At 40.5% G+C, this 14886-nt stretch overlaps 1 protein-coding gene across 2 annotated transcripts; it reads right to left on the reverse strand.

Annotated features, from left to right (window-relative positions):
• Positions 1-10619: 10619 nt before the first annotated feature.
• LOC147531559 (putative leucine-rich repeat receptor-like serine/threonine-protein kinase At2g24130) lies at positions 10620-14668 on the reverse strand. Of its 2 annotated transcripts, none has more exons than XM_086649101.1 (3): positions 14402-14668; positions 11678-14296; positions 10620-11288 (listed from the first exon to the last, which is right to left on the reverse strand). In XM_086649101.1, the coding sequence occupies exons 1-3, from the start codon at positions 14415-14417 to the stop codon at positions 10867-10869; spliced, it is 3057 nt and encodes a 1018-aa protein (XP_086505227.1). In that variant the 5' UTR covers positions 14418-14668; the 3' UTR covers positions 10620-10866. The 2 variants fall into 2 exon arrangements, with proteins under 2 accessions (XP_086505227.1, XP_086505228.1); XM_086649102.1 differs by lacking the exon at positions 14402-14668 and having other exon boundaries at positions 11678-12500; positions 12750-14339.
• Between the last annotated feature and the right edge of the window lie 218 nt (positions 14669-14886).

Raw genomic sequence — 14886 nt, forward strand, 5'->3', positions numbered from 1 at the left:
TCGACATGTGAGTCGATTGCAAACACTAGTTATTTATGTGATATTAGATAACTTGGTGGACCATGATCTTGAGTACCGTTAATGGAATGAACTAAGACTGGTTGGCTCGACATGTGGATCGATTGCAAACACGGGTTTGTCAATGGGATATTGGACAACCCAGTGGACCAGGGGTTTGAGTTCAAATATGGATTGACGATTGTAATCCATAAGTAATCGGTGGTTGGCTCGCTTCCTGCTCATATGTGCTCGTGTTGCACGGATCCCCTTTTTGGGAGGTATCCATAGTTTATGAAGAGGTCTAAGTCGATGCAAACACAAGATCATTCTTGTGGACCACATACTTCTAGTTTGAGAAGTAATTACCAGCTAGAGGTTGGCTCGCCTCCTGCTCATATGTAAAGTGCTCGTGTTGCACTGTGCTCGTGTTGCACGGATCCCCTTTTTGGGTGGTATCCTTTGTCTATTGAGAGGTTTAAGTCGATGCAAACACGAATGGCAAGTGACGCTATCTTGTGGACCTCAAAATTGGTTATGCCCCTCCAAAAGGGAAGTTGTATTGTATGAATCTCTTCAACCGTGTAACAGGTTGACTTCAATTGTGTTGGCACGAAAGGTGTAACATAATGGACTGTTATTATTGTTCTGTTGTTCGATACTTGGTTTTGTGTTGAATTGGTCTATTTAGACCTTAGGTAATTAGAAATCTACTAGCTGGGTTCTGACCCAGCCTACTATTTTTCAGGTGATAGAGATCGGGGAGCGCCACCAGTTTGATCTCAGTTCGTCAGCTCGGAGTTTCTCTCTAAGTTTTCGCTTTCGAGAATAGGTAGTTATTTGGAGTTTGGCCTCCTAGACAGTTATTTATTTCATTCGATATTGTCCGACCTACGTGTCGATGATTTAGTAACATTGTTTGAGTTAAGAAAGTTTTAATGGATTTCTTTTAGATGATTTATTGATTCTTATGAGCTTCACATTTGATATTATTTGTCTCTTTTGATGGATACATCGACTATGTTTACTGTTCTGCGGAGAAATGCTTTGAGTTTAGGTTTTCATGGCGGCCGACGTGGAAATCTAGATTTGGGGCGTTACAAAGTGGTATCAGAGCTCTAGGTTAATAAATCCTAGGATCAGTGTGTAGGGTTCAACCCCTCTAAGCGCATAGTACGTAGTTAATTTTTGTACGGAGCTCTTGACTGTCTAAGTTTTGACTTGATTTCCCTTTTGGATTTGAATAGAGTTATGGTTAGCGAAGGGGATACTGGTCGTGGCTGAGGTCGTCGTAGTGCTCGCACCCGAGGGGGTGGTAGAGGTCGAGGTCGAGGTGTCCTACCTGAGGAAAGGGGTTCTACTGCACCAGAGGGTACACATGAACAGTCAGGGGGTCATGAGACCACAAACCTTAATCTGAACGGAGGAGAGACAGTGACAATTGATGCAGCCGCATTGCAAAATTTGATTAACATTGCAGCAGAGGCTCAAACAAGGGAACAAGCTCGGACGCAGAATCCGAGACTAGAGACGGGAGGTCCTGCTATGAATCTAAGGCCACCGACTGAGATGACCTGGTTGAAGTACTACCATGAGTTTATGAAAATGAAACCGCCAATATTTGATGGGACTGGAGGACCGGTAGAGGCATATGAATGGTGTAAGGAGATAGAGAGGATGTTCGTGGCATTTGATTGCTCTGAGGAATATAAGCAACAGATGGCAGTGTTCCAGTTGAAGAAGAATGCAGCTACATGGTGGGACACTCAGTCTAGGCTAGTGGATCTGTTGAGGTTCACCTGGGAAGAATTTAAGAAGGTCTTCATGGAAAACTTTATTCCTTTCTCGGCACAACAAACACTTAAGAGGGAATTTCAGGAATTGAAGCAAGGGGAGAATCAATCAGTTTTGGAATATGAGAATGAGTTTCACAGACTCTCCCTCTTCGCTACTCAACTGATTCCCACAGAGGAGGAAAAGATCGAGAGGTTTGTCAATGGGTTGCGTGACAACATTGCTAGGTACATTGCAGGGTAACCTAGTTTCGACACCTATCAGCAGGTGGTTTCTTGTGCTAAGGTTCACGATGCTCGGATACAGGAGGCAAAGAAGCAGAGAGGAATCAAAGTACAGAACAAGGGTGAACAGAAGGGGAACAGTAGAAATTATGGGAAGGTTGGTTGGAATCAGCGCAACGACTATAATGGTCAGCGGGACGGTAAGAGGCCTCGGGTCGAGGGAGGCAACCGGGATATGGCAGTGATGACTACAGATAGGCAACCGCCAGTGGCTAATGTTGATGGTGTGGGACAGAGACCCTTTAGAGGGGTTTGTTTTAATTGTCAGGAAGTAGGCACAGGTCTTTCGATTGTCCGAGGAGGACTAGAGCTCAGACAGGAAATCAGGGGCGTCATCATGAGCGTAACCCACAGGGCAAACCACAGGGACGTGGGCAGCAGCCACAGTTGAACGCTATCGTTCCTAGAGATGACCGTGCATCTACTGATGTGGTGGAAGGTACATTCCTTATTCATACTAAAATGGGTAAAATTTTATTTGATCCTGGTGCCATGGGCACATTTATCTTTGTTTCTTTTGTTCGTAAGTTACCCATAGAGTTTGATCGATGTGGGAGATCTTTTTCGGTGTCTTCTGATTGGGGTGGTTTGATCATGATAGACCACATCTATAAGGGGTGTGTTATTAGATTAGGTGAGCGAGACTTCGCTGCAGACCTTTTTGTGCTTGAGTTGGTGCGATATGATGTGATTTTAGGCATGAATTGGCTTGCCTCATACCATGCACTTGTGGACTGTTATGCCAAAACAGTCACATTTTCTCTTCCAAGGGAAGAAGTGTTTACAGTGTCAGCATTGACTCGTCCGATGAGAGAGGTTCACTTGAGTAACGTAGAGCTAGAAGAGCATACGGTAATGAGTGAGGGGCTTGATAGTATTGATGTGGTTAGTGAGTACCACGATGTGTTCAAAGATGTACCAGGGTTACCACCACGCAGAGAGGTTGACTTCTGCATTCAGCTGGAACCGGGTACTAAACCTATAGCCCGAACTCCTTATCGAATGGCTCCGATAGAACTGCGAGAGCTTAAGGACCAGATTCAGAAATTACTAGATCAGGGGTTCATACGTCAGAGTAGTTCTCCTTGGGGTGCACCTGTTCTTTTTGTTAAAAAGAAAGATGGGACGATGCGGTTGTGTATTGATTATAGAGAGCTCAACAAGGTTACTGTGAAGAATAAATATCCTTTACAAGGATTGACGATCTGTTCGATCAACTGAGAGGGACCAAGTGGTTCTCTAAGATTGACTTGAGGTCAGGGTACCATCAGTTACGAGTCCGAGAGGAGGACATTCCTAAGACGGCATTTGTGACACGTTATGGTTCGTATGAGTTTCTTGTTATGTCTTTCGGTTTGACTAACGCTCCTGCAGTGTTTATGGATCTCATGAATCGGGTGTTCAGGGACTTCTTGGATAAATTTGTCATTGTCTTTATTGATGACATTCTTATCTACTCCAAGACTAAGGAGGATCATGAAGATCACTTGAGATTGGTGTTAGAGAGACTGATGGAACATCAGTTATATGCAAAGTTCGAGAAATGTGATTTTTGGCAAGAGGAAGTAAAATTCCTAGGCAATGTTATTTCGAAGGACGGAGTATTGGTTGACCCTTCTAAGGTTGAAGCTGTGCTTAATTAGAAGCAGCCTACCTCGGTTACTGAGATTCGCAGTTTTCTGGGATTGGCTGGGTATTATCGACGATTCATCAAGGGGTTCTCAAGTATTGTAGGACCTTTGACGAATCTTACAAAGAAGGGAGTGACATTCTCATGGGGTACGAAGTGTGATGAGGCTTTCAAAGAACTTAAAACAAAGTTGACTACGGCACCGGTGTTGGTCATTCCAGAGAGTGGCACCAGATTTGTGATTTATACAGATGCTTCTATTCAGGGTTTAGGGTGTGTATTGATGCAAAAAGATAAAGTGGTTGCTTATGCTTCTAGGCAGTTGAGGCCACATGAGCAAAACTATCCAACTCATGACTTAGAGTTGGCAGCTATAGTGTTTGCTTTGAAGATTTGGAGGCACTATCTGTATGGTGAGAGGTTCGATCTCTTTACCGATCATAAGAGCCTCAAGTATCTCTTCTCACAAAAGGAGTTGAACATGCGTCAGCGCAGGTGGTTAGAGTTGATGAAGGATTATAACTTCACGTTGCAATACCACCCGGGTAAGGCAAATGTGGTAGCCGATGCACTAAGCCGACAACCGAGGGGTATCGTGGCAACATTGATGATGAACCAGTGGAAGATGTTGGAGGATGTAGCAACATACGACATTGACGTGGTTGGGTCAGGAATTGACTCGTTATTTCTGGGTAGTATGGTTGTTAGACCATCTTTGTTGAATCGTATTGTGGATGCCCAAATTGATGATGAGTGGTGCCAGAAACAGGTTTCGTTAATGCAAGAGACTGAGACTGAGTTCAGTACCGGGCAGGACGGCAGATTGAGATTTCGAGGGATATTATATGTACCGGCAGATCCGGTCTTGAGACGGGATATATTAGATGAAGCACACCGAAGTAAGTACACAGTTCACCCCGGGGGTAACAAGATGTACAAAGACTTGAAGAGGCAGTACTGGTGGTCAGGGATGAAGAAAGATGTTGCGGAGTATGTGAGGAAGTGTAATGTGTGTCAGATGGTGAAAGCGGAAAATCGACATCCATCCGGACTCTTGGAACCGTTGCCCATTCCGGAGTGGAAATGGGAGTATATATCGATGGACTTCATCACGGGTTTACCGCGATCTAGTAGAGGCTTTGACGCTATTTGGGTGATAATTGACAGGTTGACGAAGTCGGCTCACTTCCTACCAGTGAAGACGACAGATAGTGGGGACCGACTGACACAGTTTTACATTAAGGAGATTGTTAGGTTACACGGAGTCCCGGTGTCTATTGTTTCAGACAGAGATTCGTCCTTTACTTCACGGTTTTGGAAGAGTTTCCAAACTTCTATGGGGACATCTTTACATTTCAGTACAGCTTTTCATTCTCAGACTGATGGGCAGACAGAGCGAGTTAACAAAATAGTTGAAGATATGCTACGATGCTCAATACTAGATCTTGGAGGGAGTTGGCAAGATCATTTGCCTTTGGTGGAATTCTCATATAATAATAGTTACCAATCTAGTATTGGCATGGCACTTTTCGAGGCATTATACGGGAGACCTTGTCGGTCACCATTGTGTTGGACAGAGGCAGGTGACGCTAAACTAGAAGGGCCAGAGGTGATTCGAGACACTTCTGAGAAAATTGCTTTGATTCGAAGTAGGCTCCAAGCAGCTCAAAGTCGTCAAAAGAGTTATGCTGACAAGCAACGTAAGGATTTGGAGTTTATCGTTGGAGACGAGGTCTTGTTGAAGGTGTCACCTATAAAAGGTGTTTTACGATTCGGTAAGAAAGGAAAGTTGGCTCCCAGGTATATTGGACCTTTCAGAATAGTTGAGAAGGTGGGAAAAGTAGCCTATCGTCTTGACTTGCCTGCAAGCTTCACAGGAGTCCACAATGTCTTTCACATTTCGATGCTTCGAAAAGATGTGAGAGATGGAGATCAACATTCAGTCATAGACTACCATGATTTGGAGCTCCAGCCAAATGTATCATATGAAGAAGAACCAATTCGTATCATTGATCGTAGAGAGCATGTGCTTCGCCGAAAGACGATTCCCATGGTCAAGGTTCAGTGGAATCACCACAATGACAAGGAAGTTACTTGGGAGCGTGAAGATGATATGCAACTTCGTTATCCTCACCATTTTCTCTCGACAGGTAAATAAAATTTCGAGGAGGAAAATTTTCTTTTAGGGGGGAGAGATTGTAGCACCCTCACTTTAGAGGGGTGCCACCAGCAAATATTAGGGGCCCAAATAGCATTATCCCTTTGAATTCCCAAAACCCTTAATCCCTCACAATTCTTTTCTTTCCTTCCTGGTGCAGCCCGTGATTGTGAGAAGGGATTCTAGAGTGAGAAAGTGAAGGAGGATCTTGAAAGGGTTTGCTAAAGGGTTTAGTTTCTTCTTCTTGGTACTACATTATCAGGTAGGTTTCTTCTTCCCTAGGGTTTACGTAGCCCTCTTTAATTTTTAACCTAGTTTTGGATAGTAGGACTATAATAGCTTTGAACCATTGTTGTTTACTAGGTTATCATCAACTTAGAACCAATTAGTAATACAATAGATATCCATTATGATTAGAAACTATTTACAACAACAATATAGTAACCCTAGACGATTATAGTTATATTAATGGGATATGTATATACTCGGACAGCAACCTAGACTATTAGGATTATATAAACATAGTAGAAAATACATCCAGGCAGCAGCCTAGACGCTAATGATTATTCGTGTTTATGTTATTGTTATTGATAATTGATTGTATGAGATTATTTGTGTGATATTGGAGCATGAGTGCTACCAATAGTTGTGTGTGATATATTGCTTTAGGTTGTTAACCTAGAAAGCATAGGCTAGTCGGAACCAAGACTGGTTGGCTCGACATGTGAGTCGATTGCAAACACTAGTTATTTATGTGATATTAGATAACTTGGTGGACCATGATCTTGAGTACCGTTAATGGAATGAACTAAGACTGGTTGGCTCGACATGTGTATCGATTGCAAACACGGGTTTGTCAATGGGGTATTGGACAACCCAGTGGACCAGGGGTTTGAGTTCAAATATGGATTGACGATTGTAATCCATAAGTAATCGGTGGTTGGCTCGCTTCCTGCTCATATGTGCTCGTGTTGCACGGATCCCCTTTTTGGGAGGTATCCATAGTTTATGAAGAGGTCTAAGTCGATGCAAACACAAGATCATTCTCGTGGACCACATACTTCTAGTTTGAGAAGTAATTACCAGCTAGAGGTTGGCTCGCCTCCTGCTCATATGTAAAGTGCTCGTGTTGCACTGTGCTCGTGTTGCACGGATCCCCTTTTTTGGGTGGTATCCTTTGTCTATTGAGAGGTTTAAGTCGATGCAAACACGAATGGCAAGTGACGCTATCTTGTGGACCTCAAAATTGGTTATGCCCCTCCAAAAGGGAAGTTGTATTGTATGAATCTCTTCAACCGTGTAACAGGTTGACTTCAATTGTGTTGGCACGAAAGGTGTAACATAATGGACTGTTATTATTGTTCTGTTGTTCGATACTTGGTTTTGTGTTGAATTGGTCTATTTAGACCTTAGGTAATTAGAAATCTACTAGCTGGGTTCTGACCCAGCCTAGTATTTTTCAGGTGATAGAGATCGGGGAGCGCCACCAGTTTGATCTCAGTTCGTCAGCTCGGAGTTTCTTTCTAAGTTTTCGCTTTCGAGATTAGGTAGTTATTTGGAGTTTCGCCTCCTAGACAGTTATTTATATCATTCGATATTGTCCGACCTACGTGTCGATGATTTAGTAACATTGTTTGAGTTAAGAAAGTTTTAATGGATTTCTTTTAGATGATTTATTGATTCTTATGAGCTTAACATTTGATATTATTTGTCTCTTTTGATGGATATATCGACTATGTTTACTGTTCTGCGGAGAAATGCTTTGAGTTTAGGTTTTCATGGCGGCCGACGTGGAAATCTAGATTTGGAGCGTTACATTTTGATAACGACTTAGCGAGTGCACCTTAAAGGATATATCTGTTCGGTCTGAAGGAGATGTCCTTCTGAAGGAGTGTCCTTCGCCTAAGGTAACAATGCGATCAATTTGTCAACTAGGATAACGATGAACTAATCATGAAAATCATCTAATCCGGTTCAATTAGGGGTCGTAATGCTTTACTAGAAGCCGCTTACGATCATCGGGTTACTTCGGTAATTCGCAGCTAAAATAAACCGGATCCTACAACGGGTTACATATAAGAGGGGTAGCTTGTTCGAAGAGATTTGACTAGTGGGAGCTAGGCTAAGGATGGATTAGATCCAACTAAATAAGCCAAAAAGGTTCGAATAGAGATTCGGAACAAAGATAGAATGAACCGGGCTTAAGAAAGAAGCCCGGTTAAAGGCTCATGATTGGCCGACCATGTTATGGCCGACCAATGCATGTGGGCCGGCCAAAACAAGCCCATAAGGGTGTTATGGCCGGCCACAAGCAAGGGAAACCCTAATTAGGGTTTAATCCTAATTAGGGAATCCCAATGAGATAAAAGGCTATCTCTTGCTTAGCTTTTCTGAGGGACTTTTAGGATTCCTTATTTGAGTAGGATTCTACTAAGGTAATGCCTATATAAGGACCATCAATAATTCAGAAAAGGTCTGCAATTTTCTCTGAGATAATCAATTTTCTCACACATAAAAGAGAGAAAATATACAAGAGAAAAAGCTCCCATTCTATCTTTCTAGTCAACAAGAAAGGTTTTTGTCAACCTTCCATTAAAGTCATAGCAGTCATTAAGGAGGGGGGATCAAGTTAACCTACTCGGTGTCTCAAGTAGAGGAGCGACAATTGGAGCTCTAAATCTTCACACGCGATTGGAAAGGTTCGAGGGAAAAATTGCGATAAAGGTTAGTTTTTCCCGATTCTAGTTCTTAATAGTTCTTGCATATGATCTTGGATAACTAGTGTTAAACATTAGATATTTGATATTCCGCTTTCAACATTAGTTAGTGTATTAGATACATATCAAACCCAACACCTTTCCGTCCAACATTTTTAGCAAACCCTGTTAAACTGACATTGCTCGCATCATTCTCTTCCAGAAATTGAAATCATTACTTCCTTCGAACTTATCTATCTTATATTTCGTCATCACTAAGCGTTATAACCCAGACTTTGATACCAGTATGTTGCGACAAAATCAAGTAAACCAAGTTTACCCGTAGGAAAGTAAACAATCACACGGACAAAGAGATTTACGTGGTTTGGTTGGGGAGACCTACTCCATGGTGAACAATGGTACGATGATTTCCAATACGATTAGAAAACAAGTTGCGCAAAGAATTCGTGAGAGAATGAATAAGATATCCCTAGGGTTTTAGTTTATATAGCCGATAAAAACCTAATCCCACCAAAACACCGCCTCACCGATTCTCTCTTTCTAATTCTCGAAATATACACGGATACCTTTAACATTTGTAACCGCCTGAGCATAATCCATGCTTCGCATACCAACCCTGCTTCAAAGTCAACCATGCCAGACGGGTCTGCGACCTCGGCGGGCAATTACCATTGCCCTATAAGCGGGTTAGAGTGTTAGAGGTTCGCAAACCGGGTTGAATATCAATCCATATTCAAGAAAGTTTTAACAGATTCAACGACCAAATCAGAGATTCGTCGTGATTTTTACTGGAAGCAGCATGATTCGCATGTTTCCAATGTGCTTTAAGTTTTTTTCAAGTTTGTTAGATATTCTCTCCACTATTGTAAGTATGAAAATAGCTTCCTTTTCCTTGCAAGTTTCCCCGGGACAACTCATTTCATCCTTCGAGTTTTTTTATCTTCTTAACCCACCGGTTTATGATGAAGTTTCATCTGACAATTGTTGCTGTTTTGCTAATTCTATTCAAAGAAGCTGTGTTAAAATGGAGGCTGGCTCAAGGAATCGATGCTAACCTCTGAACCCCATTCAACCTACTTCGCCAGCGTTGTGGAATAGGACGATATATTGGCGACATTCAACAATCGCCGATATTACCTGTGGTAGACGGTCGAAGAATTGACGATACTGCTCGGGGTCATAGCCTTTCTTTCATGTTCCTAATCATGGAACATAGTTACAACGAGATAACCTCTAGGGGCGTTTTTCTTCTCTTAAAGAGTTTTGTTCTCATTTGAGTGTACTTCCCATTTGTTCGTTCTTTTCGTCCCCTAACAATGGGTAGGAGCTGAGGGTTGCGATTCTAGAGAGAGCTTTGTCTTTTTCAGTGGGTCTCATAGCTATACTTTCTTCAACTGGCTCCCTGCCTCTGATGAATATCCGGGCCAAGTCTCTAGCCGCCTTCGGGCTCCAACTTTTGGGGAAGGGCTTGCATGTTGCCGCTTCCATTACTTTCTCCCATAACTCTACAATTTCTTCTATAACAGATCCACCCGCGGACTTTGGCCTTGTTTTTTTGGGTTGTAATTTTTGCTCTAATAGATTTTTATGAAATGAATAAAGATATGCTATGTCCTCTTTCTCTAATACTAGTTTACTTTACTCAGATATTGAATATTTTCGTCGTGGCTTGTCATTTTTAGGAAACCCTGCATTTGCTTGGCCTTGGCTCCGCTTTGAGCCGCTGCACGCCATTCAACCGTGATATTAGTTTGATCCTGAAATACTTTGAGTTTTGGAGACTTACTGGAGTACTAAATAATTTTATTGGAGTAGTTATGTAATGGTTTTAATTCGTGTTTTCTTATTTTTCGTAATATATTATAATATCTTGTAATATAAAATATATGGTTATCATATAATGTGTTTCTACTTTTAAATATGATATATATTTATATTAAATATTAATAATCAAATTTTAGAAGTTAATAAATAATATAATAAGTTAGTAGTCTTAAAATAAAATAATAAGGATACCAATATAGAGACTTGAATTGTGATTTGTGTTTGGAGTCAATCTCTATATTTTGAAGAAAAACACAGAGAAGATGCCAACATAATGACTTCTTTTGTTTTTAGAGATTATGCTTGGAGATGCTCTAATTAATTTACATATGTGATTCATCTAAATCCTGAGTAACTGCAGTAGTACCATGAACTGTCAGAAACTTATTGCACAATTTCGTTTGAAAAAACACATTTTCCAGAGAACAGCTCTCTGTTTAGCAATTGGTCGCCAACTGAAACCTACTCCTTGTTTCCTCCTGTTGCAGTAGAAAATGAAATCCCAATGGAGGATGTAAATGTCGAAGTCGCCTCACCAGACAGATATCGTTTAAGTTTATTAAGATCATCTGAAACATCTATCATGGTAGGTCTAGTAGAAGGATTTTCTTGTGTGCAAAGAAGGCCTATTTCAATTAACTCAATAACTGCAGCTTGCCACATATTGTTAACTTCAGAGTTGTGATCACTCGCAGCTCTCATTAGTATGGGATCTATAATTTCCCCCAGATCGCCGTGATAATGGTTCTTCACCCATTTAGGCAAGTCCTTTTCTTCGTTAAACAAACTAGCGGTGGGTCTCTTTCTCGTAACCATTTCTAAGACAACAATTCCGAAGCTGTAGACGTCACCCTTTGTTGATGCACTTCTTCCCAATCCATATTCTGATGAAAGGAAATATTAGTATTATACAACTGACATTTATCACTTCGCGAAATAGCGAAAAGATAGTTTCTAAAGACCGCTAACATGGAGTTTTATTTATTTGGTTTTCAGATATGAAATCTGAATCAGAGTTTGAGGTGACACAGACAGATATCAGACCATTTGTTTTTCAGATGTGAAAAACTCCGACTTGTAGACCCAATTGAATCAGGTTCTTTAAGTCTATTGATTGTTAAATATAACTCCGGTTCAAATTACTATTATACCCGTATACTAATCAGATGTCAACATTTTAGATTCAGACGAATCAGACTCGAGTCGAGTCATACGAGGAAGAACAAACAACCTGAAATCTGAAAATGTATTTCAGAAAGGAAGACAATTGTACCTGGTGCAATGTACCCAATTGAACCAAAGAGCAAGTTGGCTGTTGAGCATTTTTCCGTTGTCATGTTTACGTCGTCTATTGTTCTAGCTAACCTTGCAATCCCAAAATCTGAGACAAATGCAGTCATTTGGTTATCGAGGAGAATATTGCTAGGTTTCAAATCACAATGGATGACTTGAACGGGAGAATGGTGGTGCAAATATGCCATTCCGTCTGCTATGTCACTACATATATTCACTCTTAATACCAAGCTCATGTCTAGAGGAGAGACGAAATTTTTCGACTTTGGATAAAGATGACTATCTAAGCTTCCATTAGCCATATATGGAAGAATTAAAGCTTTGAATTCTGGGAGACTACAGGTAGTTATAATTCTCATCAAGTTTCGATGCCTAATTCGCTTCAAAATTTGGCATTCCCTGTCAAAGCTTTTGGTAGAATTTCCTGCTTGAAATCGTAGAACTTTTATTGCTACTATTGTTCTATCTTTTAGGATTCCTTTGTAAACTTGTCCAAAGCTACCATACCCAATCAATTGACTTTGCTCGAAATCCCTCGTGGCCCGCATAATTTCTTTATAACTGATTCTTGGGTAGGATGATCTCAAGCCCATGCTGAACTTACCTGAAATCCGGTTTTTGCTCATAGTTTGAGTCCTTTTCACTGCATTGATTATAAATCCGAAAGATAATGCGAGAGCAAAAACTGATATGGAGACAATTATGACAAGCAAGATCAAGAACTTGAGAGAATGTAAAGTTGGCTGGTTATCAGGTTTGAAAGTTTGCGACTGTGAGGAAGGCCAACGGAGATATTCATTACCCTGAAATGATTCGAAAGTTAAAAAATTAAAGAGACCACCTCGTGGGATCGTTCCAGTTAAGTTATTAAATGAAAGATTGAGTTGGACTAGACTATTGGATTTATTAAGTGAAGTTGGAATCTCGCCAGAGAGCGAATTGTGTGAGAGATCCAAGATTTTGAGGTTCAAAAGATTTCCGAAGGATGCAGGAACTGAACCTCGAAGAGAGTTGTGAGAAAGATTGATCATTTCTAAAGCTTCACAGCTTACCAAATTGGGAGGAATTTCACCACTGAAATTGTTCGAAGACAGATCGATGGCAGAAACCATTTCCATCTTGCTTAGCTCTATTGGCAAGTCTTCACTGAGAAAATTGTTGGAGAGATTGAAGTATATTCCTATCTCTCTCAAACCTGCAACTTCGGCCGGTATTTTACCACTTAACCTGTTATAAGAAAAGTCAAGAATTTGTAGGTTTATGCATCTCCCTAAGCTTGAAGGTATAGTGTCTGAAAGGAAGTTGTGATGTAGAAGAAGATATCTCAGCTGTGAGAGGTTCCCTAGAGATGATGGTATTGAACCAGAAAGTTTGTTTCTCGAGAGATCTAATAGACCCAAGTGAGTTACTTCACCAAGAACATTTGGAATTTCTCCCTCTAATGAGTTATTCGATAAGAACAACCTTTCTAACTTGGTTGGAAGACTAAGCATAGAAGGTATTTTTCCGGTTAGAAGATTTGTAGATAAATTCAACAGTGTGAGACACGAAAAATTTGCTATAGTCAAAGGAATCATGCCATGGATAAAATTATTATCAAGACGGATCTCTTTTAGGTTGGTGTTAGACGTACCGATCACTGACGGAAATTCACCTCCAAGCATGTTTTCAGCTAAATGAAGCTCATGAAGATGAGTCAGATTTGTAATGGCTGTGAAGAAAGATGTGAGATTTGTGTTATGGTCATGACTCGCTAAGTTGTTCCCTGAAAGATATAAGATCTCCAACAACGGCATTCGTTTGATAATCTCGGATGGCAAAGTACCAGTTAAAAAGTTGTACTCTAAATCTAGCTCTTTCATTTGAGAAGAATTGGACAAAGAAGCTGGAATTATTCCGCTTAATTGATTCATATAGAGTCGAAGTGTTTCAAGATAATTAAGATTATATCCTATCTTAGAGGGGATTAGACCAATGAACATATTGTCAGAGAGATCGATATAAACTAACGAACTACAGTTGTGGAATAAAGACTGTGGAAGCCGCTCAAATAGCTGATTTTTCGCCAAATCAATAAACCGAAGATTAGCGAGCAACCCAAAGCTCTCTGGGACTTGACTATCAATCTGGTTTGAGCGCAAACTGAGTTCTTCTAAGTTGGTTAAAGCTCCGAACTCAACTGGAATTGATCCTCTTATTGAATTCTCCGAAAGATCAAGCTTCTTTAATGAAGAAAGATTACTGAGAAATGGAGATAGTGTTCCTTGGAGATACTTCATTTTGAGATGAAGTTCAATTACTCGCTTGGTCTTCTTACCGCAAACAACTCCATTCCAAAGGCAAATATGGGTTGTTTCGTTCCAATTAGTAAGAACTCCTTTTGGATCAAAACTTATGCTTTTCTTGAATTCTAGGAGTCCTTGTTTGTCTGTTTCACTTGTCTGTGTCGTTAGTCGTCCTTCATGAGGGAAAATGAAACTAGAGAAGCTAAATATGAGAAATAAGTTAACCACCATTTTCGATGAATCCATGGTTTTCTTTATCACAATGCAATGGAGTCTTCTTTGTACCACTACTTGGTTAGAGAAGTAGATAACACCTACATTATGGCAGAAATAAGGTTATATACCAATGAGTGCAACAAAAAACAAAGAAGAGTACTATATGTATATAGTGGAAGGAAAGGAAGAGGTAAAGACCGTACCAATGCAAATTAACATACGATTTTGATTGATCGAAGATTAATGGCTACATGGGTTATTTGCCAAATGAGCTAGTGGGGGATAAAGATGATTGGTTGCATTCACGTCGAGCATTTTGAGCTCTGATGCAACTTTACCTGACATCCAACTCAAAATTGCTTGTCACATTCAGTCTGAATCTTACTCATCACCTTATCTTTGGACTGTTGAGAGGAATATAATGGTAAAAGATGTTTATAGTCTTAGACTTCATTATCATCTGTATTTTCTTGTTATGTCACATGGTAAAATGAGCTCTAGCTAGTAATATACAGTTTATAACTGTCTCATTGCCTGTTGGTGTTACTATTTCCTAAACTAGAAATGAAATAAGGAAATTGTTACAAGAAATGCTATTTGGCCTGAAAATGGAGCCTGACTACAAGCCGTAAGTTGATGTGGCAGACTCCCATTGGTCAAGACGTTTTTTCTCTCCATATGCCCGGAC

Source organism: Eschscholzia californica, unplaced genomic scaffold, assembly GCF_041429995.1.
Source record: "Eschscholzia californica isolate CP2 unplaced genomic scaffold, dmEscCali1.0.p SCAF_6, whole genome shotgun sequence".
Taxonomy (NCBI): Eukaryota; Viridiplantae; Streptophyta; class Magnoliopsida; order Ranunculales; family Papaveraceae; genus Eschscholzia; species Eschscholzia californica.